The sequence below is a fragment of the Chanodichthys erythropterus genome, chromosome 12, assembly GCF_024489055.1.
Source record: "Chanodichthys erythropterus isolate Z2021 chromosome 12, ASM2448905v1, whole genome shotgun sequence".
Lineage (NCBI taxonomy): Eukaryota > Metazoa > Chordata > Actinopteri > Cypriniformes > Xenocyprididae > Chanodichthys > Chanodichthys erythropterus.
In genome coordinates this window covers 18,393,202-18,416,187 of record NC_090232.1, presented here as the reverse complement: position 1 = coordinate 18,416,187, position 22,986 = coordinate 18,393,202, and the positions used below count along the sequence as shown (strand labels likewise).

Here is a 22,986-nt window from a genome sequence, read left to right as displayed (position 1 = left end):
ATGGCGGGTCAGGTGCTACGGGCAGCCAGTGCAGGTCAGGAGTGCCATAACTCCACGGCGGGTCAGGTGGCTCGGGCAACCACGGCAGGTCAGGTGGCTCGGGCAACCACGGCAGGTCAGGCGGGTCAGGCAGCCATGGCAGGTTAGATGGTTTGGGTAACCACAGTAGGTCAGGTGGCTTGGGTAACCACGGCAGGTTAGGGTCCATAAACGGCCATAATTGTTCAAAGGCCAATGACGGCAGTGACCGGGCAGGGTCCCCACCCACAAGCTCCCCACCCCTAGGTATACTGCCCCCACCCAAAAAGTTCTTGGGGAAATCAAGGGAGGCATTGGAGGGTTCATGGGCAAGGAGCTCGGGTGGCGCCAGCAGGGCAGATGGCCTGAGTGGCAGCGGTAGAGCAAATGGTCCAGGCGGTGGTGGCAGGGCCGACCAAGGCTGCTCTGTGGCCGTATCAAGGAGAGCGGGCAGTTCGGTGACGGCCTCCATGGCCGTATCAAGGAGAGCGGGCAGTTCGGTGACGGCCTCCATGGCCGTATCAGGGAGAGCAGACAGCTCCGAGACGGCAGCGGGCTCGGGCTGCTCCGGGACGGCAGCGGGCTCGGGCTGCTCCGGGACGGCAGTAGAGCTCGAGTTCCTCAACGCACGTAGGACAGCCAAGACATAAAAAGTGAGCACAGCCCTCTGGGCCAAGACAGGACAGACCAGGAGAGCAGGCTGTGCTGGAGCGGACTCACTGGCTGGAGCGGACTCAATGGCTGGAACAACCCCTGCGTCCTTGAGCACCGCAGGGGCGGCCATCTTGCCCGTGGGCACTGGCAAAGCAGCCATTTCGTCCATCGCGTCCAGGGTGCTTAAGTCCACTGCAATCGGCGAACAAGAGTCCATAGCAACCGGCGAGCTTGAGAGCGTTGAAACCGGCGAGCTTGAGAGCGTTGAAACCGGCGAGCTTGAGAGCGTTGAAACCGGCGAGCTTGAGAGCGTTGAAACCGGCGAGCTTGAGAGCGTTGAAACCGGCGAGCTTGAGAGCGTTGAAACCGGCGAGCTTGAGAGCGTAGCAACCGGCGAGCTTGAGAGCGAAGCGGCCGGCTGGCTTGAGTGCGAAGCGGCCGGCTGGCTTGAGTGCGAAGCGGCCGGCTGGCTTGAGTGCGAAGCGGCCGGCGGGCTTGAGTGCGAAGCGGCCGGCGGGCTTGAGTGCGAAGCGGCCGGCGGGCTTGAGTGCGAAGCGGCCGGCGGGCTTGAGTGCGAAGCGGCCACCGGGTTTGAGAGCGAAGCGGCCACCGGGCTTGAGAGTGAAGTGGCCGGCGGAGACTTGAGTGCGGAGAGCGAAGTGGCCACCAGGCTTGAGAGCGAAGCGGCCGACGGAGACTTGGGGATGCCAGCTGCTCGGACTGAAATCAATGGTGGATCGGTCACACTGGAACGCAACCCTCTCCGCTCCCGGACTGATCTAGAGACCTGACGTGACTCTGGGCGATCAGCGGCGACGTGACTTTGTTCTGGGCGATCAGCGAAGGCGTGACGTTGCTCTGGGCGATCAGCGAAGGCGTGACGTTGCTCTGGGCGATCAGCGAAGGCGTGACGTTGCTCTGGGCGATCAGCGAAGGCGTGACGTTGCTCTGGGCGATCAGCGAAGGCGTGACGTTGCTCTGGGCGATCAGCGAAGGCGTGACGTTGCTCTGGGCGATCAGCGGAGACGTGACGTTGCTCTGGGCGATCAGCGGAGACGTGACTCATTGTTGCGGCCGCCATTTGGTGAGTGTCATCTGCCGCGGCGGCCAGCACACACCCAGACGAGGAATCGCGTTCCTCCGCGACACCCACAGTAAACGGAGATCCACTCAGTAGCAACGCCAGCTCTATATACTGTTCTAAAGTCCCATTTGGCTCATGTATTGGCATAATAGAGCTGAGCGGTTCAGACAGTCCCCCGCGAAAGAATGTCATAAGACATAACTCATCAAAGCATGTTAACGGAGCCAGTTCAATAAAGTCCAAAACATAATCTTCAATGGATTTGTCTCCTTGACGGAGACCGATCAACTGGGCGGATGGATTCATAATTGTTGAGACAGGAACACTCACGGTAGCTGCTGGATCTAAGTCTTCTGTTACGAATGGGAGACTCAGGCAGGGGATCCAAGTGCAGCGTTTATTTAGAAGTGAGCGTGGTCGTTCAGGCAGGGTCAAACAGGAACAAACAGGAGCAATAAGGAACAGGCAGAGTCGTAGTCAGGGTACAGGCAAGGATCGAGGCAGGCAGCAATGGGTCGTAAAACAGGAATCAGGCAAAATCAATCACAGACAGGCAAACAGGATACAAGGAAACGCTCAGAAATGTGACACAAGTGACAACAAGACTTCGCGATCAGGTGATGAGTGTGTGAGTCTTTTATAGTCCAGGTAATGCATGGCAGCTGGATGTGGTGATTAGTGTAGTGATTGGTGGAGTGAGTGCAGGTGATTGGCAGAGAGAATTGTGGGAAGTGTAGTCCGGGGAGTGACAGGAGCAGACGGTGATCGTTACACATACGCTCGGGAGCAGCTCTTTGTCTGTTTTGGGGGACAGTAGAAGGGAAAAGGCTGACTCCAAACAGAGGATTGTGGATGCCATTTTTTTGGCATACCAAGCACACAGTGTGCGTGACCCCTGGGAGTGCAAGCACATTCCACTAGGGGTGTCGCATCCTCCTGTGCACTAGTGAAGTGCCACCTCCCTGACAGACAGCAGTAGAGTGGCGGGTTGGAGTACACCTGATATTTTCTTGAGAATTTTTATTCTTATCTTATATTCTTTATTTAATTTATAGAATTTATCTGGTTTCATCTTGAGTGTTAACGGGTACAGATAGGTAATTTTCGGGCATCCAGTTGGGTGTATTGCTTATGTATTGCTTGTGCTTAATCATGTGCGGCATCTCTCAGCCTATTGTGTAATGGCCTCTGGTCTCCTTCCCTATGTACTGCCACACCTGGAGCATTAGCATTAGCCGTTACGCTTTTTTGGCTAAAAGTTTCAGGCTTGCCTTCCAGTGGCTTTGATCACACGCACTTAGTGCCTTTCCCCTCTCTGAGGTGATAATGTGCACTTTTTTTGTGTGAATTCCCAATGTCTGGCAAACCAGGGACTGGAACAGAATCAGCCAACTTAATATGATAATAACAAACAATGAACTGAAAAGAACACATGGCTTAAATAGACCAAACTAATTCATGAAATTAGCGGCAGGTGTAAGCTAATCAATCCGTAACCAAGGAGACAAACCAAGAGTGGGAGCAAGCAAACAGAAAACAAAGCCAAACCAACTCATAGTAAAACAAACACAGATAAAACATTACAGAACTCTGACAATAATACAATCAGACATAAGAAATTAAACTCAAAAAGAGGACACCTTGAAAAAAAAAATGTTTTTCCTCACCTATGCAACAACATACTAAAACAGCTTTCTGGCAGCTTATCAATCAATCAATCAATCAATCAATCAATCAATCAATCAATCAATCAATCAATCAATCAATCAATCAATCAATCAATCAATCAATCAATCAATCAATCCATCTTTTATTACAGACTCAAGGTCCAAATTTAATAAGGAAAAAGGAAGAGGGGGGGGGAAAGACAATAGGACAACATATACAACCCACAGCATCTACCACACACAAAGAATTACAAAATACAACAATACCAATGTCTCCAAAGATTTGACTGATACAGTGTAGTACTAATCCCTATATTTGATAGACTCACAATAATCTCATTGTGCTTACAACACAGTGTTATAAATTTGAGCTTCTGATGCTGTTTTTTTTTCATGCTGATTGTTTTTGCTTTTAGTTTAATGTTTTATAGTTTTAGTTTTTCTTTACATTTTGTAGTTAAATGCTAATAGAGCATTGTTATATATTCTGTGGTCTTTCATTAAGAATGCATTAAATGCTGACAGGAAAATAGTTAAAGTCAGAATTCAGCACTTACAATATCTGTGATTATTTGTGATTAAATATTTTAATCAACTGACAACTGTCTAGTTTTTTTTTGTTTAACATGCACATTTTGATATTCATGCACAAATAAGTTTGTTACAGAGCGTCTGCTTTATTAATCTTCAGTTTATGACGTTTAGATTACTGTGATATCTGTTATAAATAGGGTAGGTATAAATTTAGGTATTTATTTGTTGTATTTAGATCATTTTCATTGCTCCAATTAACAGTATTAATGCAATAATGTGCCTAAATTTAGAAATAATTTTAGAAGTGATTTATTTCATGTTTACCACAAGCATACAAGTACTTAAGAAACAATAATGAAATACAGTGCTGAAGAAAGAATGCAGCTTACACCTTTACTAATTTTAAACCATATTGTGTTTCCTCATTCTGTTTGAATGGTTGTTTTCGTTGATCCATGACTTCCACTTATATAACCGGTTTTAAGTTTCTCCCATTCAGGTAGCCTAATTCTGGTGTTGTTTCCATTGCTACAAGACTGTGAACTTCTGCCATGCAGTGCCAGGAACATCAGGCCAATCTGCTACTGTCTAGAATCAGGTTTGTTTTAGTCTGGAATCTCAGCTGAGACCTTTCCACTACGGGTGACCCTACCAGTAGATGTGAAGTACCAGTGGTGTAGCTCTGTGCATCACTGATGCACACAAGCCCTCACAGTATGTAAAGATGCAAAACATACTGTAAAGCTGCAACCAAGGTGCTCAATAGACCATCCAGACAACCACATAGCAATGTGCGAAAAAATAATTCCGAAAAGCCCAGCAACACACTAACAACCACACACAGCAAAATCCCCAGAGTTAAATCAACTCTGCTTAGATTACATATGGTCCCTCTCTATATGTTAAAGTAACACTGAAACAGAGTTGAAATTAATGAGATAATTAAGTGATTAATTCAGTTATAATTGAGCATTAGTGATGAACACCTGCTGTTAACAAGCATAATCACTGAAGAGAAACAAAATAACTACAAATGACTTCCAGCCACAGGCTTAGATGAAATTTACTGAAGTTAAAATGCATTAAATCTCTCAATATCTGGAAAAAAAACTCCACAAACAGCATATTATCTCATTCATTTTTACTCTGATTCAGTGTTATTTTAACTCTTTGTAGAGAGGGACCATATGTTCTCTAAGCAGATTTGATTTAACTCTGGGGGTTTTGCTGTGCATTCAGAAAACCTTGACAAATAGTTAACCCCACTGTTAAACTGAAATACAAAGAAGTTATTTTTCACTCCTTTATAAACCACCCCACTGTCAGCAAATAACGCCTCCCCACTAACAGTGAAAATGTCAGTGATAATCATATTCAAGCATGTGGTTCATCCACACGTGCTCAAGATGCGTCCAAAATCATGTGATCATGTGACTGTCAGCTGACACGGAAGTCAGGACATATTCATTGAGCAGCTCTCGTTTGGAATACTTTGTTCCAGCGGTAAAATCCTCCTCATGAAATGAGTTTTTATGAATATCTGTGAATTGTTTGGATGCTGTTGCGTGTGAATCCAACATGGATCGCGTGGCTGTACTTATCATTTCGCTCCTTTGTGTGCTCTGCACCGGCGTCGCGCAACACCTGGACTCACACTCAGGTAGAAAAGTAATTACTGCTTTGAATACTTTGCTGAATTTAATGAGTAAAACACAATGTAATGTAACTGTGATGCAGTAGAGGAGCTGTCAGACGGTCCAAGCGCGTCCATGCAGCTTCAGCAAGAATCCAACAGCACCAACTCGTCTGATCTGACTTATGGATTCGTATCCTGCGCCGTGGCCGTAGTCTTTTTCGGGAGCAACTTCGTACCAGTGAAAAAGATAGACACTGGTGATGGTTAGTCAATCTTTTCTTATTTTTGTCACTTTATTGTGCTTTTTTGCCTTTCTGTTGATGTGTTTGTTCAGTGATTCTCAACTGACTTTTCTTCATGTCTCAGTAAATGTTTATTGTACTAAATGTCAATATAAATGACCCTGAAGTAATGGTTAGACAAAATGTATAAGTATATTTCCATTTATTCAACCTTCAGTATCAATCTATTTTTGTGTTCATTGAAAGTCATAAAGTTTGAAACAACACAAGGGTGAGTAAATGATGACAGAATTGTATCCCGTTTTTCCCATCCAAATGTTGTAATAGCGTTAGCTATATTGCTAAGTAACAGATGGACTTTAGTAGATTTCAGTGTTGATTCTAGTGACTCTGGGAGTCCTAGGCAAAAAAAAAAAAAAAAAAAAAATGTTGTAACAGAGTAATACCTTGGAAATGTTTCATAAGAATATTTTCAACCTGTTTACCTGTAGTGTTCCCCCAAGACCCCAACAGGTGAGAACACATCAAACCCCAACAAACACAGAATGTTACACTAACGTTAATTTTTTGTTTCCCATTGAAAAAAAAGAAGAAAAAAGAAACCAATTATTATCAAAAAATTAAGGGAAGTTTGGCAACTAAAAATTGTTACCTGGGTCTTGATGTCCCTTACAGAGGACATATAATAAATCTTTTTTTTTTTTTTTTGAAATAGTACAGTAGTCAATATTTGTGGATCAAAAAAGTTAATCAAAGTTATCCTAAGAAGGACAGCTTTAATGAAAGGTTTTGATCCACTTCAAATGTTGACTACTGTATATCATACTGCTTTGAAAACACACTGAAGAGAGAAAGTTATCAGTATATTTCAATTATTTTAGTTCACCCTACTGCGTATATGTGCAGGTATGTTTTTCCAGTGGATTCTATGTGCTGCTATATGGACAGTCTCCTTAGTGGTGAACATCATTCTGAACAGTCCAAAATTTTGGCCTTTTGTTATGCTGGGAGGAGCCATCTGGGCTACTGGTAACATCTAATTATTTAATATGCCAGTATAATTTTGCATTTGGTAATTACTGCTTGAGATATAGATTGTGTGAATATGTTTTTCAGTGATGAAATTCTGTCACATGTTTGTGTCAATGTTTCTTATAGGTAATATAACTGTAGTTCCTATCGTAAAGACTATTGGGCTTGGTCTTGGGCTTCTTATATGGGCTTCATTTAATTTGCTCATGGGTTGGGCCAGCTCACGGTAAGCAAAATCTGCTTTCAGAATCCACTTGAGGAACGTTTTATGTTTTATATTGATTGATTTGTTGTAAAATGGCACTGCAACCATTATAAATTTCACATTTGCTAAATTTATTATTAAGATACTCTTCTTACACTGACTGTTGCTGCTTATTTTAGGTTTGGCTGGTTTGGTATTGGTGCTGAGACCGTTTCCAAACCAGTACTGAACTCCTGTGGAGCAGGTCTTTGTTTAGTAAGGTAAATGAGATTCATTCATATTATTTTTTTTTTGTATGCAACTGAATGTGATGTTACTTTTAAGTCTCATTATTTTAAATAATGTCTGTTCTGTTTTTTTCCTCCCCCTTTTTAATTATTTTAATTTTGTACATGTTTACAGTGCCATTGTTTTTTTCTTTGTGAAGACTGATGTTCAAAGTTCATCAACATCTGAAGAAACCCCTTTACTAATAGACCACGTATGTTGACACATTAAAAATTGTGAAATTTTTACATAGGCCCTAAAAGGGAACATAATGGTGGGGGGAAAAATATGGGATTGGAGGAAAAGTTATATTTCAATGCTTCTGTGTTCCCAGAGAAACTCAACACAATGTTTCCCAGGGAAAAAGAACTCCAAAAGCATTTCTCAGAGGAACAGAAAAGTGTCTAAATATATATATTTTTCCCATCACCATGTCCCTTTAGAGGCTCTGTATATTTTTAAATATTGCATGTTAAATTAATTTATCACTTTAATCCGAAGACTGTGAACTCAGAAACTGTGGTGACAACAGATGATTCCTGGGTGGATGCATTAAAACCACGCACCAAACGTCTTGTGTATGTACACACTTCTATCTTGCATATTGAATTAATAATTTCATTTACTTTACATAGCGTCAGCATCTATATTTTACAGATATACCACATTCAAAATCAGCCTTTTTTATACTAATAGAAAAAATGAAAAACTAAAATAAAAATTTTAATTAAATTATTAGAGTATCTGCATGCATATACTGTTTCTAATAAAAATAATGCATTCATTAACTATTTGTATAATAAGAGCTCTGAATGTTATGTCTTGCAGTGGAACGTTTCTTGCTGTCGTCGCTGGAGTGCTGTACGGGACATCGTTTGTTCCAGTTCTATACATTAAAAATCATGCAGATGATCCAAAAAGCCAATACAATGGGGCTAGCCAGTTTGGTAAATCCAGATTACCTCATGAATAAGCATTGCTTGAATTCTTAATTATGAACTATAATGCATTTTGTTTATGTAAACTGTGTATTTAGATCTGGACTACGTCTTTGCACAATATAGTGGGATTTTCCTCACTAGTACAGTGTATTTCCTCCTGTACTGTGCCATCAAAAAAAACAAACCACAAGTTTTTCCAAAAGCAGTGCTGCCAGGTAAACACCATCACCTCAATTTAATTTGCGCTTCCTTTTGAATTATCTTTCTTCTGCACACCTTTAATGTCATTTTGTATAGAATGATGTTTTTTTTTTTTTTTTCCATGTAGGATTCCTTTCTGGCATCATGTGGGGTGTGGCAACATGCTGCTGGTTCCTAGCCAACCACTATCTCAGTGCTGTAGTGAGCTTCCCTATTATCACCACAGTGAGTGACCGATCTCAAAAGAATCTTTTTGTACATTTCACATTTGCATTTTTTTTTTTCTTTTTTCAAATAATGTACATTTGCTCCATTCCAGGTTCCTGGACTGATTGCAGCTCTTTGGGGTGTTGTAGTGTTCAAAGAAGTGAAGGTAATTACTTGTGTGTATGGTGTATGAGTTCTGCTCCCGCTGTCTATTGCTTTTAACTTTTTGTATTGAACTCCCCATTTCTTCCTCTCTCTCCCTCAGGGTTGGCGAAATTACATTGTCCTCATCGTTGCTTTCTGTCTTGTTCTATCTGGGGCATTATTGACTGCGTTTTCAAAGGTTTAAACCTTTTTAAGACAAGAGCAAGGAATGTACAGAGCAAAGACTTCAGTGGAGTGTTTTAACATTTAATTTTTTTTTTTATTTAAAATCACTTCTGTTTTAAATATTTTGAATACTGCAAATGAGAGATCATGCTGTTTATACGGGTTATGCAGCTACAACCTGAACATACTCGAAGAAATATTGTTTTTATTAGGGAGGGATATTGTCCTAATATACTTGAAATGTTGCAGCAATATTAGCACAGATGTTATGTTAATGTTATTGGGAACACGCTCATCTCACTATATTTTACTTCTATTTTAATTAACACACTTTTTTAAAAGTCATGTTTACACTATAATGGACCTCATTTCCCTGCATGTTTGCACATGTAATGGTTTATTTTTTTTATTATATTATTGGATCTATCTGCACATGATGAATAATATATAGCATAAAGACTTTAGAAAATGAAGCCTAATATAAAACAAATTTTAAAAAGTTGGTCACATTTTCCAAATCCTCTAATTTTTTCACATCCTCCAAATTATTATTATTATTTTTTTTTGCCCCCACATTATAGTAATGACATTTTTCTTCAACATTTGCTATAAGATTGCATTATAACATTAGGGTAAAATGTCATGAATCTCACCGTACTAAAATCTTGGTCTAAAAAAAATAGGCTTTGTTTTCTTAAGTATGTTATGGATTTTTTTTCCCCTTTTGATTTTGTAATGAAATAATGTGAAATTTTTGTATATAATGTTATAGGTTTTTACCCATTTAATAATGATCAGTTGATGTGTTGTTTTATTGTTGCCAAAATGTGTCAAAGGCCTTAGCTTTTATTAGTTGATTTTATATATATATATATATATATATATAAATTTTTTTTTTTTTTTTTTACTTTACTAAAAGGGAAATAAATATTCAAATGGAAAGTTAATGGATTTGTGGGTGGCTGTAAAATAATGGAAAATAAATAAATTCTGCTTATATTGATTATAGCATGTTATAAAGGGGGGGGGGATAAAGCACTGAGAAGAAAAAAAAAAAGCAATATTCCAGGGAGCCACAGTGCTGGATTGCCATGCCAGGAAACACAGGAAAACCAAAGAGATCTTAATAAAAGTCAGTGTATTTGCATATTTTTGACTGACAAAACATGTTTGTTTTAACCTGAACAAAAGGTGTTTTAATAAAATAAGAACAATGTGGGGAAAAACACTTTTAGACCACTTAATTCTCTCTAACTAAAGCCCTTTCTAGTCATTGTAGTTCCTCTACACAACACCTGTACTTAATTAATTTGATGTCAAGTTAATTTTAAGTATGCTTACGACTAAATTACTCTTGAGTTTGTCAAAATGACCACCTTCTGGCAAACCTACAAGCCCCTTATGACTAAACATCCTTTAGTAGCTCTTGAAACGTGTTTTCACATCACACATCTCTAACAGAGTCTACAACAAGACTTTATTGTCCAGTTTTCTGGGTGGAGAGAGAAAGTGGCCCCTGGAACACAGTCTGAAAAGGGTTCTGGATCTCTGAACATGCATCAGTTTGGTTTCATGGGAGCGGGGAGGTTTGCTGAGGCCTGCTCCAGGAAGGCCAGTGGACCCTGTGGTAGTTCTGTAGGCTTCTTATGCTGGACGTTGATGTCCTCCAACACCTGCTGCCAATGATGGATCTTAGCAAGGTGTTTCTGAATCAGCATCTCCTTCCTCTGGAGTTCATTCTTCAGTTCTGATGCATCCTGAAACATCGAACAGCATACAGTTTTATAGTATACGGTTACAAAAGTCACAATGGAACTGTAAAAGGTGGCATTTTATGTATGGCTGGATTTTTAACAATGCTTCAGTGAATTCAAAGGCAAAAATACGAGTTTACCTCTTTTTCTACCTGTTCTGGTTTTTGTACAGACAGCTGCAGTCTCTTCTGAAGGAAGAAACATTCAGTCTGTCTAGCCACATCCAGAAACTTCTGTATGCACTGATCAACCCCTGAAATACAGAACACGCATGGTCATTAGGGCAAGACATTACAGGTAAAACCATTGTTTTTTTGGTTTTTTTCTTAGATTTTGGGCCATCTGTTTTCATTACATGCCTTCTTTCAGACAAGGGGAAAGAAAACATCCAAATTACACTTTCTATTACAATTTCTATCTTTAAAGGCCATTTTGAGCCAGAAATCTTCACTTCAGTGTGCACATTCAAAAGAATATTTCAGAAAACTTGCAACGCAAAACAATAGTCTTAACTGTGATTAATCAACTGAGGAAGTATGTGGTTAATAATAATCTGTGGTGGTGTGCCTTAAAAATGAATATGATGAATGCATTTTAAACTAATGTTTAGAATCTGCTAACTTTATTTGTAAATGTGATTTAGTATTACAGACATTTTTATAAAGGAACAGCAGAAGAATAAAAAACATTTTTACCAGTCCGAATTTCTTCCTGGTCGGTCCCATTCACATAGTCTTGACTGACAAGAGATGCAAAACACGCCTGGGAGAACAAAAAATATTAAAGAAATATTAAAAGAAATGTAAAAAAAATAAAAATCTATATTTTTTTCTTTAATATATATATTAATAACAGAAACAGTTATATATTAATAATAACTCCACTGACAATAATGACACCGTTTCCATCTATAACCAAGCAAACAATTACTTTCTACTGAATGCATAAAACGTGTGCTTATATATTACATAGAAAACAAATATAATTATATTAAATATGTAAAAAAGCTTCAAAGAGTCACTCTTGGAATAATTGTACAGAAACTATCACTGGCATCTTAGCAGCAGCAGTTTTCTTGATCTCCTCACCTCGAAAGAAGCTTCCAGTTCATCTACTAAAGTGTTATTTGTCCCTCTGTTACCGGGAGGGCCTGTGAGAAGCCCGGGTTGACCTGGACCGCCAGGACCTGTAGGTGGATGAGATCCAGAAGGCTGCTGACCAGTGAACATTCCGCCCATGGACGACGCCATTTTTTCACTAACAACAACCACAACACTACTCAACTACTCTTCTTCGCGTGCGTCAAAAAGACGTCTAGACTCTTGAAAGTGTAATGTGTCGCCACCTATTGCACAGGGCGTGCAATGCAAGTCATACATACCGTGCTTCATAAGCGTTGCTACACAAACAAATAAATAAATAATGCCACTAGTTTTGATTATATTGTATTTTTTTCTTTCGGTTGTTTATGCAAACATATTAATTTGGAGTTTCTTAAAATTACAACTACAAATAGGCCTACTTCTCAGAACAGTTTTTGTCTTACTGTAAATAGGCTATTTACACTAAAAAAATTCAAGGATTGTTATCTAATATGCAAACTTAAATCTTCCCCTGCAACATTGACAAATTACTGTGATTGGTCTGTCCTGGTCAGCACAGAGAAAGGAACGACGCACGAGACGTGCTGCTGCCTCACCTGGACTGTGAAGTAATTAACACCTAAATAGTCCTATCCTACTGGAAACTTTCAGAGCAATTGAAATAATAATAATAATAAAAACACTTTGACGAGTTTTAAAATAGGGAAATTATTATTTAGACTCGTATCTGACCAAATAGAGACAATTCGGACTGCGAAGCTCAGCCTTTTCAGGTACTGTCTCGTCTTTTTTAATCTGTTATTTACTTTATATATAGTGTATTGTAGACTAGCTAAACTGTAAATAAATTGTGTATACAATGTCAAATTAGCCAAATAGTGTGAAAATATGATATAATTGTGCATATTAGGTACATAAAATACTAGATATAAAGTTCCCTAAACCACGAGTCGACCATTTTATTAGAAGAAGAAAAAAAAAACAAAAACAAAAACGTAACATGTCTCGAGCATAATCACGTGTTCATTGTGGTGGAAATGTTTTGATTTTTTTTTGTTTTCTTTTTTAAAATAATTTTTAGGCAATATTTATTGAAATGAGTGTATGTTTGTTTTACTCTTCGTTTATATCATGTAATGGCACGGTCAAACAAAAGTCTGTATGCAAGAGATGTGAAAAGTCAGATTTAATATTAAAATAATTTTTTGAAAAATCTGTTTTAATAAAATCAACCCCTTGGACATAAAAGAAGGCTACACAAAGATTTATCTGTTTCTATTTCTTATAGTGTATCCAGTGCAATCTAAAAAAACATAGACTTTGTAGATTTAAGCTTCGTGCCATTGCACATTTTTCATTACACACACATGGGTGAATAACAGCACACAGTTCTCCCATTTTGACCTTCCCACTGACTTGGGCCTTTTAAAGAAGTTTGAAAAAAAGAACCACGCAGATAAAAAGTGACAGCTCACACAAACAGGTCAGAGAAAAAGTTCACTGACATTTAAAAGAGCTTGAGCTGCAGAGCTACTGCTAATGTAATTGGCAGACAAATCTATAAAGCATCTTTCTAGCTGTCAATAAGAGTGTTTCAAACCCTCTTCAGTGACCTGTGCACTTCCATTTATTGGACGACATAGTTTTACCAACTTTTTATGTATATTTCATATTTCATGTCCAAATGAAATACATAAATTAATAAATACATTGACAGTAAAATTATTTTTGAAGATGACCCTGTAATAGTTAGTATAGTAGTTGGTCTAATGTGCTTGAAGAAATTAAACCCTTGAAATGACTAAATCTATTCAGTTATTTTGCTTACATCTGCTTATACGGGGTTGAGTAGACAGTGTGAGATATATATATATATATATATATATATATATATATATATATATATATATATATATATATATATATATATATATATATATATAACAGTTAAATTACTTGTATAAAAGGGAATGCTTCAAAACTCAGTTGTATCCATTGACACGCACTCACTGTCACGCTAATTTATTCCACCAGGTGGCGCTGCTCAAGAGAGTACGACACATTGCACATCACGCCTACAGTGGAACATTGGAACGTTTTACAGGGTTTCAGCTGATTCCACAGCATTTGTCAGGGTAGGTCTATTTTTAAACGCCAATTTCTGAGAAATTAAAGTCTTTGCTACCAAAAGATATTGAACATTTCCACTGTTATCACCCAGGAAAAAAAAGATACAAGTCATTAAACACAGTTGACATTGTGAAAAAATTCCTCAGTAGCCTGGCATGCTGTCACTGTGAATAATATAGACTTTTAAGCAAAATGTTAAAGGTGATAGAGAGGATTTTTTCGTCGACTGAGAATCCAAAGACTGTTAAGACTGAGTTTTTGAAATGAGCGCATGCGTAAGAACAGCCCCCCTCCTTCACAGCTTCAACATTTCAAAAGAACGCCTCCCAAAACTCGTGCACGAGTATTGGAACACGAGTGTTTGTTTACCAGTCATTCGCTGTGTCGTGTTAGTGGATTCATTATGTCGGACTCACCGCAGGCAACTCATAATCTGCAGTTGTTACTCCTGTCTCTGGACAAAAACATTGCATGCGGCACCTGTGGAGTGTGGAAAGTTACTGGAGGGTGCAGCTGCGCACGTCTCTCACAAGGAACGTCACGGCAGTGATTGACAAGCCAGAGGGCCAATCGTTTGGCTGATGTTTTTAAGGCCCTACCTCGTGCACAGATGATGTATATTAATATTATACCTTTCAGTGCACCTAATAAATAGTCTTTTATCAGTTAGTAAAGTTTCAAGTAATATTGCAAAAATGTATAAAACAAAACATCCTATTTAGCACCTTTAAAGGTACAATATGTAATATTTTCTGTCCGCTAGAGGTCGCTAGAGGCCTATTCAAAACAAAGGCGTAGCTTGATGACGGCAAGTTTGAGTGCGGAATCTTGGGACATGTGGTCTCCACCTTAACAGACAGTGCAAAAGAATAGGTATTGGAATCAGGAAGAAATCATGTTCATGGATGAGATTATTAACGTTACTGTAGTATGAAGCAGAGCAGGTTGAGTGTTGTGGGAGTTGAACGAGGCCGCTGGAGCGATTGCGCAACACACGCCTCACGAGCAGCTGAACTTTTATTATGACACAGCGCCGCTTCTGCTTCTCCGGTCATGAGTATGAGGTATAGCAGCTCTATTTATCATATTAGATACATTTAAGAGTGTTGAAAATGATGTTATAACGTTACTCTGTGTGTTCACTCTGTGGCTGCTGTGAGACACTTGTTTGAGACACACTGCTGTAAGATAGATCGATTTTAGAATATCATATTAAATACTGGATGGTTTGTGTTAATAATTGGCATGAAATTAATTTTTAAAACGTATTGTATGATGGAGAACATTCTGTATTATTGTTCCTAAAAATAAAGCTGCATCTGATTATGCTATGTTAGCTACTTGACAAAATAGTGTTTTTCTCTGAGGAATGGTGAAGCATGGTACTCGCAAAAAATCAAGAAAATTCGATTTAAACAATGCGTGTTGACGTGTTGAGCTATATAAGAATAATTCGTTTTATGTCTATAAATGTATCAAAACAGTTTTTCCTTTGTCTAAACATGTAATATATTAAAGCGTCTTTGGTGTTTCCATGGTTTCTACAAAATAAAACCGGAAACCGAGGGTTAACGCGGGTATGACGCAGTTGACAGGCGACTCCTCACACGTCCCGGAGCCTTGGTTAAAATTGCAATTTTTTCACGATTTACAAATAGTTGGAAACATGTGGGATATTATAAGTACTCAAGTGAACAAAATATATAACACTGGCCTAGTGGTTTTTGGATATTTTACTGCAAAATTCTCTCATATTGCACCTTTAACTGCAAAGCAATTAAGAACACAAAACAATTTATGAAGCAGCAAAAATGTAACATGTATACAAAGGTATATAAATTTACTATTAAAATGCATGTGACAACTTGCCCTGACCTGACATTTATGAAAAATGTTGAACACGATTCAACCTTTCGGCTAAAATCTATCATCATTATATAGTTGACTCTTGCCTGAGTATATGCCGGTGTGATTTATTGTTTGCTTGTTTACCTAGCAGCTATCACAAAAGTATGAAATGTTAGTGTGGAAGACAGAATTCAAAACAGCAACAATAATAAATATAGCTGCAAGCAGCAATTACGGGGCCAAGCACAAAAACGGCACAAGAAGCCAGCCAACATGGCCGTGAGCATCAGACCAACAGCAGCAGTGAGCAATTAGAAAAAAAAGTTATTAGCATTTTTGTCAAGTTTGTTATAACTTTTGAGCACGAGGTGGCGCTGGTCCGAAACTTCTCAGGCTGCTTCAGGGCATTGTCCTGATGACCCATACCAAATTAATGAATTTTGGTCAAACCCATCAGAAGTTATAAGCAAAAATAGCCATTTTTCATATCTCCACTCCAGTAGGTGGCGCTGCGCCGAAACACTGTATGATGCCTCAGGTCATGCTTGTGATGACACGTACCAAGTTTGGTCTGAATATGTCAAAGCATTGTAGAGATACAGCTTCAAGAGTAATTTTTGCATCATCTCTCAAATTCTTTGCTCCGGTATACGAAAACGGTTTGACTTATCAACTTGAAATCCATAACTTTTTGTCGGCATGGTCTGAAGATGATACGGTTCAATTTTGGTGAAAATCGGAGCAAAGGTCTAGGAGGAGTTTGAAAAAGTAGGTTTTTAAAGAAAAACAATATGGCGGACAGGAAGTTCAGCTGAATATGGCAAATTTGATATCTATGTTCTCAGCATGACCCAAGGAATCTATTGAGACCAGTTTCATTACAATCGGTAGATATTATCAAAAGTTATTAGCATTTTTGTCAATTTTGTTATAACTTTTGACCACAAGGTGGTGCTGGTCCGAAACTTCTCAGGCTCCTTCAGGGCATTGTCCTGATGAACCATACCAAATTTATGAATTTTGGTCAAACCCATCAGAAGTTATAAGCAAAAACAGCCATTTTTCATATCTCCACTCCAGTAGGTGGCGCTGCGCCGAAACACTGTATGATGCCTCAGGTCATGCTTGTGATGACACGTACCAAGTTTGGTCTGAATATGTCGAAGCATTGTAGAGATACAGCTTCAAGAGTCATTTTTGCATCATGCCTCAAATTCGTTGCTCTGGTATACGAAAACGGTTTGACTTATCGACTTGAAATCCATAACTTTTTGTCAGCATGGTCTGAAGATGATACGGTTCGATTTTGGTGAAAATCGGAGCAACGGTCTAGGAGGAGTTCGAAAAAGTAGGTTTTTAAAGAAAAACAATATGGCGGACAGGAAGTTCAGCTGACTATGGAAAGTTTGATATCTATGTTCTCAGCATGACCCAAGGAATCTACTGAAAACAGTTTCATTACAATCGGTTAATATAGTCAAAAGTTATTAGCATTTTTGTAAATTTTGTTATAACTTTTGACCACAAGGTGGCGCTGGTCCTAAACTTGGTATGCTCCTTCAGGGCATTGTGCTGATGACCCATACCGAGTTTCATAACGATACGCTAATGCGTTCGTAAAATACAGCATTTTAGCACCAAATTTAAAATGGCCGACGGCCAAAATGTCCAATATGGGAAAATTGGATATCATTCGACTCGGCATGATTCCCCGAATCCAACGAGACCAAATTCATGATTTTTGGCCAAACCCATCAGAAGTTATAAGTAAAAATAGCCATTTTTCATATCTCCGCACCACTAGGTGGCGCTACGCCGAAACGCTGCATGTTGCCTCAGGTCATGCTTGTGATGACAGTTACCAAGTTTGGTCTGAATACGATAAAGCGTTGCGGAGATACAGCCTTATGTCTATTTTCGCAAGCACTACGTACAATTCGTTTGCGTGTTTTTCGAAAACGGTTTGAGAAATCAACTTGAATTCCATAACATTTTGTCGGCATGGTCTGAAGATGATCTGGTTAAATTTTCGTGAAAATTGGAGTAACGGCCTAGGAGGAGTTCGAAAAAGTACGTTTTTCAGAAAATTCAAAATGGCGGAAAAATTTTCATGACGGAAAATGACGTCATATGGTGCAATCGATTCGTCTTGACCCAAGGAATCAGAGGAAAAAAGAATTTTGTTTCTAGCCCTTATGGTTCAAAAGTTATTAACATAAACATAAGTGCAACTTTGGACAGCTGATGGCGCTAGAGGGATTGAGTTAGAGACTCCAAATTTGCTATGGACAAAGGTCAGACTGTCCTCTAACTGTGTGCCAAATTTCACAACTTTCCCGCAAGCGGTTCTATGGGCTGCCATAGACTTCAAGAGCGGAAGAAGAAGCGGAAGAATAATAATAAGCGTACGGAACGCCAACAATAACAATAGGTGCCTAAGCACCTTCGGTGCTTGGCCCCTAATTTACCTGTAATTTAAGACTATTTTTGAAACCAACATACACATATGTGTAACTGAACTTTTCCCTCTGACAGCTCCAGTATAGTTTTCTTATATCTAATTCTTAAAAATAAAGGTTCCAAAAGGTTTTTTTTTTTTCAAGAGATACTAAAACAACCATTTTTGGGATCCCCAAAGAACATATCATTGGACAGTTCTTCATTTATTTACCTTACTTAACTGTCAACTCTGCTTTACCTTGTATTATTGTATTATTTATTCTGTATTTATTTATTCTGCATTTGCGGTTGTCTTTTTAGTCATTGTCACTGTTGTATCTTGAAGGAACTGTTTCGTTTTTATCCATTGCCATGTAACTTGACTTTGACTATTTACATTTTAATAATCTGAAGAACCTTTTTTTCCCACTATAAAGACCCCTATGGTCATACTAGATGTATTTAATGTACTTACATAATAATAATAATAATAATTGCTACAAATTGTGTTAATGCTGTATTGCAGAACACTTTTGCTGCTATGCAAGTATTTTTTAAAATATAAGTACAATGTAAAAACATGTATGTACACAATAAGTGCATTATTAGATAATTAATTTAAATGTTAGTGTGTGGTAATTAAAGACCCTTAATATGAGGGTTGTGGACTCAAGTCGTATGACTTTGATGACTTGCGACTCGACTCGACACAATCAAAGAAAACCTGCGGCTCGATTTAAACTTATCGACTTAGAAGTCACAACAATGTCTCGAGACTTGATTTGGACTTGAACCCTGACTTGGAAAGTCTTTATGGCCTACTACCTTCTTAAAGATCAGAGTTTTGATCACTCTAGGCTGGTCCCTGTCACTCAGGACTTGACTCAAGGCTTTAATGCAAAGACTCCAGACTCCTGACTTACAAAACAATGACTTGGTTCTTCCTCTGCATAAAGTGACAGAACCTTTTTGTGCAATGGAAAGGTTCCATGGATGTTAAATGTTCTTCTTCACCAATAATGCCATAGATAACCTTTATTTTTAAGAGTGCAAAGCTTCAATAAAGTCCTGTGAATAGTTTCTCTGAAAAAACGAACTGGAGACATGTTTTCAACAGCTCTTCAATACGTGTCATGTTATGAATGCATCACGGTGGGATGCTGTGAATCGGTGGCGTTTGGTGCTTTTGGACAGCCATGGACCCCCGCGTGAGTAACGCTTGTGCAGAGGCGCAGTTGAGCCAGCTGTCAGTTCAGTGTGCGCGGAGAAGTGTCAGTGATGCACACACACGTTCACTCATTCAGACTGATGGAGCCGCGCGTGAGCCTTCAAGTCTGACCGCGCGTGAAGCGCTTCAGGTAAGACTCTCGAACGCGCTTAATTGGAGACACGCCGGATCTCTCCACTCGATCGTGACCATTTCTGCTTTTTTCCGTTTACGAAAATATATTATTTAGGAGCAGCCAGCCACGCAATGCGGTTCATTCTTCCTTCATATGTCTGATGTTATTCTGTCTGTTAAGATGCGGTTCACTACAACATCTTTGGCATCTGATGAAAACGCATTGAAATATAGATTTCGCTCATTTCATAATGCGTTATAAAATAAACTTTGAGCGTCCAAAAGCGCAATACCGAGCGCAGCTGGTGGTCAAGAAGAAATGGATCATTAGGCTATATGAGGATTAAAGTACCTGCAGGACTTTGACCTGTTTACGGTACATTCAATGAAAGCACTTAACTCGGGAGTTTGAAGGCTAATAACGCGAAATAATTGATCTTAATGCTCTCGTTGAAACTGTGGGAACGAGAGGACAGTGAGGAGATGCCTCGCACACCTAGCCTAAATGTTTTCCTTGGATAGGCTTATCTTTCTCTTTAGGATTTAATGGCACATTTCAGATTGTTAAGAGGAGACATTAAGGTAATGTGTTGGTGAGCACAAAGCAAATCTCTTTGTCTTGTCAAGATTGTATTTCAACACTAGATATATATTATTGTAATTGCTTTCATACTCTGTGAATTTGTCTTTTATGGTGCTCTATAAATTCCTGGTGCAGACTGAAAATATCAAAGTTCATTTTGTGTCATCATTCAAGCCAAAGGATGTCTGGTGCTTTATGTTATGAAAGACTTTTCATAATCAGATTTTAAAACTGATTTGTACAATTTTAAATCTACTTTGGAGAATTGATTTTTGTACTTCTGAGATTTTTTTGTTTTTCACTCTCCTGCAAAATTTGGATGGTTAGAGGTATATTTAGTTGCAACTGGCTCATATACTTACTGTACATGATGTTGGATCCAGTTTTACTACTAAAAAACTGGCGTCAGATAATATTTATAGCAGTTGTTTTTCCACCCTCTCCTTCCCAGTCTTATTCCTTGCATCTTCTGTCAGTTGATTTGTCACTGTATCCTTCCATCCTTCTCCTTCTTCACCTCAGTGCTTGTCTTTTTGTACCTTTTGTACTTTTCGTCTCTGTGTCTCATTTGGTTCCCATGGTTCCCACTGGCTCTTTTTGTCATAAAGTCATGTATTTTTAAGCTTCAAGTTGTGATGGGAGCAGTGCTGGGTAGTGGCATGTAATCATGTCTGAATTACGTAATCTGATTCCAAAAATTAAGCACTTGTAATTAGATTATACATTTTAAAATACTCATAATCAGACTCGTCATTACTCTTTTTTATTGATTACATTATTACGTTGCTCTCACAATGGCAGTAAATTATTCATAATTCATTGATTCTCCATACTACTTATTGTTTATCTTTTAAATTTTCATTTCTAAAAAAAGCTTACTGCTTATGCATTCAGAAGGTCTTGTGGAATTGCGCACACACAGATCAGCCAGTCATGTGCCGATCACTGAAAACTGAAACCCACACAGCATTTGATCACTGGATTTACAGAAATAATTTCACTTTTAATAAGTGTTTTCTCAACATCGCAACAGTGCATATCTAATCAACTCCTGACGAACACATTAACTGTAATCTGAATTATCACTCAGTGAGTCATTTAACCATGTGTTACTGTCTTTAGAAGGCTTTTGTCTTTCAAACACATTAAAATATACAAATTCACATCATTTCATATTTGCAGGAATTCCCCAACTTTTTGTCAGCTTAACATCTTTGACCTAATATATTCAGTTGAAGTACCCCCTGAGATTTTGAGTTAATAAGGTCAATAATAATAATAAAATGAAGTTCATGGTTCTCTGTTGGTTAAATGTCATATGCAGGTAAACAAATAAAATATTTTAAATAAAATATTTAATCTTTTTTAGTAATTTTTTTTTTATTATTTGGATTTGTTTTTATTTTAAATAATTAATTGTATTTTTAATTATTTAATTACTTAATAGATTTTCAAAATCATGGACCCCTGCAGTTCCTTTACGAACCCATCTGGGAAACCCTGATGTAATGTAATATTTATTGCACTTCATGTTGTGGATAACAAAAAATGGAATATATTTTTGTTCTTTGTATTTTTATATCATTATGGTAAAACATTATTCTATATTTAAATCAAAGTGATTAGATCAAAATTAGATTAGATGAGTTAGATCAAAAGTAATCTAAAATTAATCAAAAAGTAGTCTGATTATATTACCTTAAATGTGTAATAGAATACGTTACCAACTACAATTTTTGTCATGTAATTTGGAATCAGTAACTGACTACAATTTGTAAATAATCTACCCAGCTCTGGATGGGAGCATATCTTGACAGATGTTTGAAACTTGTTTAGGCTCCTCGTATTCTTTATTTGAATGCCGTTCATATCAGCTTCATTATGCGCATATTCTCAGTTTCTTCAGCTTCATTATGCGCACATTCTCAGTTTCTTCAATGAGTTTCTCCACGGGGCTCTAGAAAGACCACAATCGATGACCTAATTTTATTGTCATGGCATTAAATGCCTCTGCTGATTCATTGACAATAAATGAAAAAATTGTATAGTTTAACTCATTAAAAAGTCAGTACTGACCATAATTTGATATTGTATTGTTAATCACAAGTTTCTGAGACACAACAGTGCCATAATTTATCTTAAAGGAATAGTGATGACAGATCTGTCTCACCCTCCTGGTCTTACAAAGCCTGTATGACTTTCTTTTGCCCAAGGAACACAAAAGAAGATATTTTGAAAAATACTCACACAACTTTTTTTTTTTTATATTCAACTGCAGTTCATAGTATCAATGACTGTAACAATTTTATTGTTATGGCCAATGAACATATGGACAATGCAATGGCAAATATTACAATACTGTTTTATTTTCCCGTAAAGTAATAAATCAGTAATAAATAAAATATGTGAATAATAATAGAAGAATAAGAGTTTATTTTATTGTTATGGACAACATAATATGGCAAATGCTGTGACTATTGAATGTTCAGTGGAGAAACCATTAATATGTAAACTGTGAGAGTCTCTCATTAAAATAACTTTAATCATTTAGCAGACTGTTTTATTCAAAGTGAGTTACAAAAGAAAAAAAATGAAATAAATAACAAAAAGCTAAAAAAAAAAACCAACAACATATAAGCTGTTTGAAGCCATATGCTATTTTTACGTGAGGAACAGACAAAAATGAAAGTAATTATTCACTGATTTTTTCTTTCAGTGGTGGGCTTCTTGATAATATGAGCTGCAAGTGGATCATTGAGTGAGTTGAAC

General features: G+C 38.1%; 2 protein-coding genes across 4 annotated transcripts; one reads left to right on the top strand and one right to left on the bottom strand.

Annotated features, from left to right (window-relative positions):
• Positions 1-5,404: 5,404 nt before the first annotated feature.
• On the top strand, positions 5,405-9,971 carry tmem144a (transmembrane protein 144a). Of its 2 annotated transcripts, none has more exons than XM_067403003.1 (12): positions 5,405-5,617; positions 5,698-5,856; positions 6,742-6,864; positions 6,994-7,093; positions 7,252-7,332; positions 7,475-7,553; positions 7,841-7,917; positions 8,168-8,286; positions 8,376-8,495; positions 8,609-8,706; positions 8,801-8,854; positions 8,954-9,971. In XM_067403003.1, the coding sequence occupies exons 1-12, from the start codon at positions 5,536-5,538 to the stop codon at positions 9,035-9,037; spliced, it is 1,176 nt and encodes a 391-aa protein (XP_067259104.1). In that variant the 5' UTR covers positions 5,405-5,535; the 3' UTR covers positions 9,038-9,971. The 2 variants fall into 2 exon arrangements, with proteins under 2 accessions (XP_067259104.1, XP_067259103.1); XM_067403002.1 differs by having other exon boundaries at positions 5,695-5,856; positions 8,954-9,964.
• A 119-nt stretch (positions 9,972-10,090) lies between these two features.
• On the bottom strand, positions 10,091-12,055 carry med28 (mediator complex subunit 28). 2 transcript variants are annotated; one of them, XM_067403006.1, is made up of 4 exons: positions 11,861-12,055; positions 11,468-11,534; positions 10,925-11,025; positions 10,091-10,775 (listed from the first exon to the last, which is right to left on the bottom strand). In XM_067403006.1, the coding sequence occupies exons 1-4, from the start codon at positions 12,020-12,022 to the stop codon at positions 10,578-10,580; spliced, it is 528 nt and encodes a 175-aa protein (XP_067259107.1). In that variant the 5' UTR covers positions 12,023-12,055; the 3' UTR covers positions 10,091-10,577. The 2 variants fall into 2 exon arrangements, with proteins under 2 accessions (XP_067259107.1, XP_067259105.1); XM_067403004.1 differs by having other exon boundaries at positions 10,165-10,775; positions 10,913-11,025.
• Between the last annotated feature and the right edge of the window lie 10,931 nt (positions 12,056-22,986).

What these genes read in the sequence shown, in the direction of transcription:
- med28 (XM_067403004.1), bottom strand. Translation starts at nt 12,022, where the DNA reads ATGGCGTCGTCCATGGGCGGAATGTTCACTGGTCAGCAGCCTTCTGGA. An exon ending in AACTGGAAGCTTCTTTCGAG is followed by an intron (nt 11,535 to 11,860) that starts GTGAGGAGATCA and finishes TTGTTCTCCCAG; the next exon opens with GCGTGTTTTGCATCTCTTGT. An exon ending in CCAGGAAGAAATTCGGACTG is followed by an intron (nt 11,026 to 11,467) that starts GTAAAAATGTTT and finishes TCTGTATTTCAG; the next exon opens with GGGTTGATCAGTGCATACAG.
- tmem144a (XM_067403002.1), top strand. Translation starts at nt 5,536, where the DNA reads ATGGATCGCGTGGCTGTACTTATCATTTCGCTCCTTTGTGTGCTCTGC. An exon ending in CCACGCACCAAACGTCTTGT is followed by an intron (nt 7,918 to 8,167) that starts GTATGTACACAC and finishes TATGTCTTGCAG; the next exon opens with TGGAACGTTTCTTGCTGTCG. An exon ending in TAGTGTTCAAAGAAGTGAAG is followed by an intron (nt 8,855 to 8,953) that starts GTAATTACTTGT and finishes TCTCTCCCTCAG; the next exon opens with GGTTGGCGAAATTACATTGT.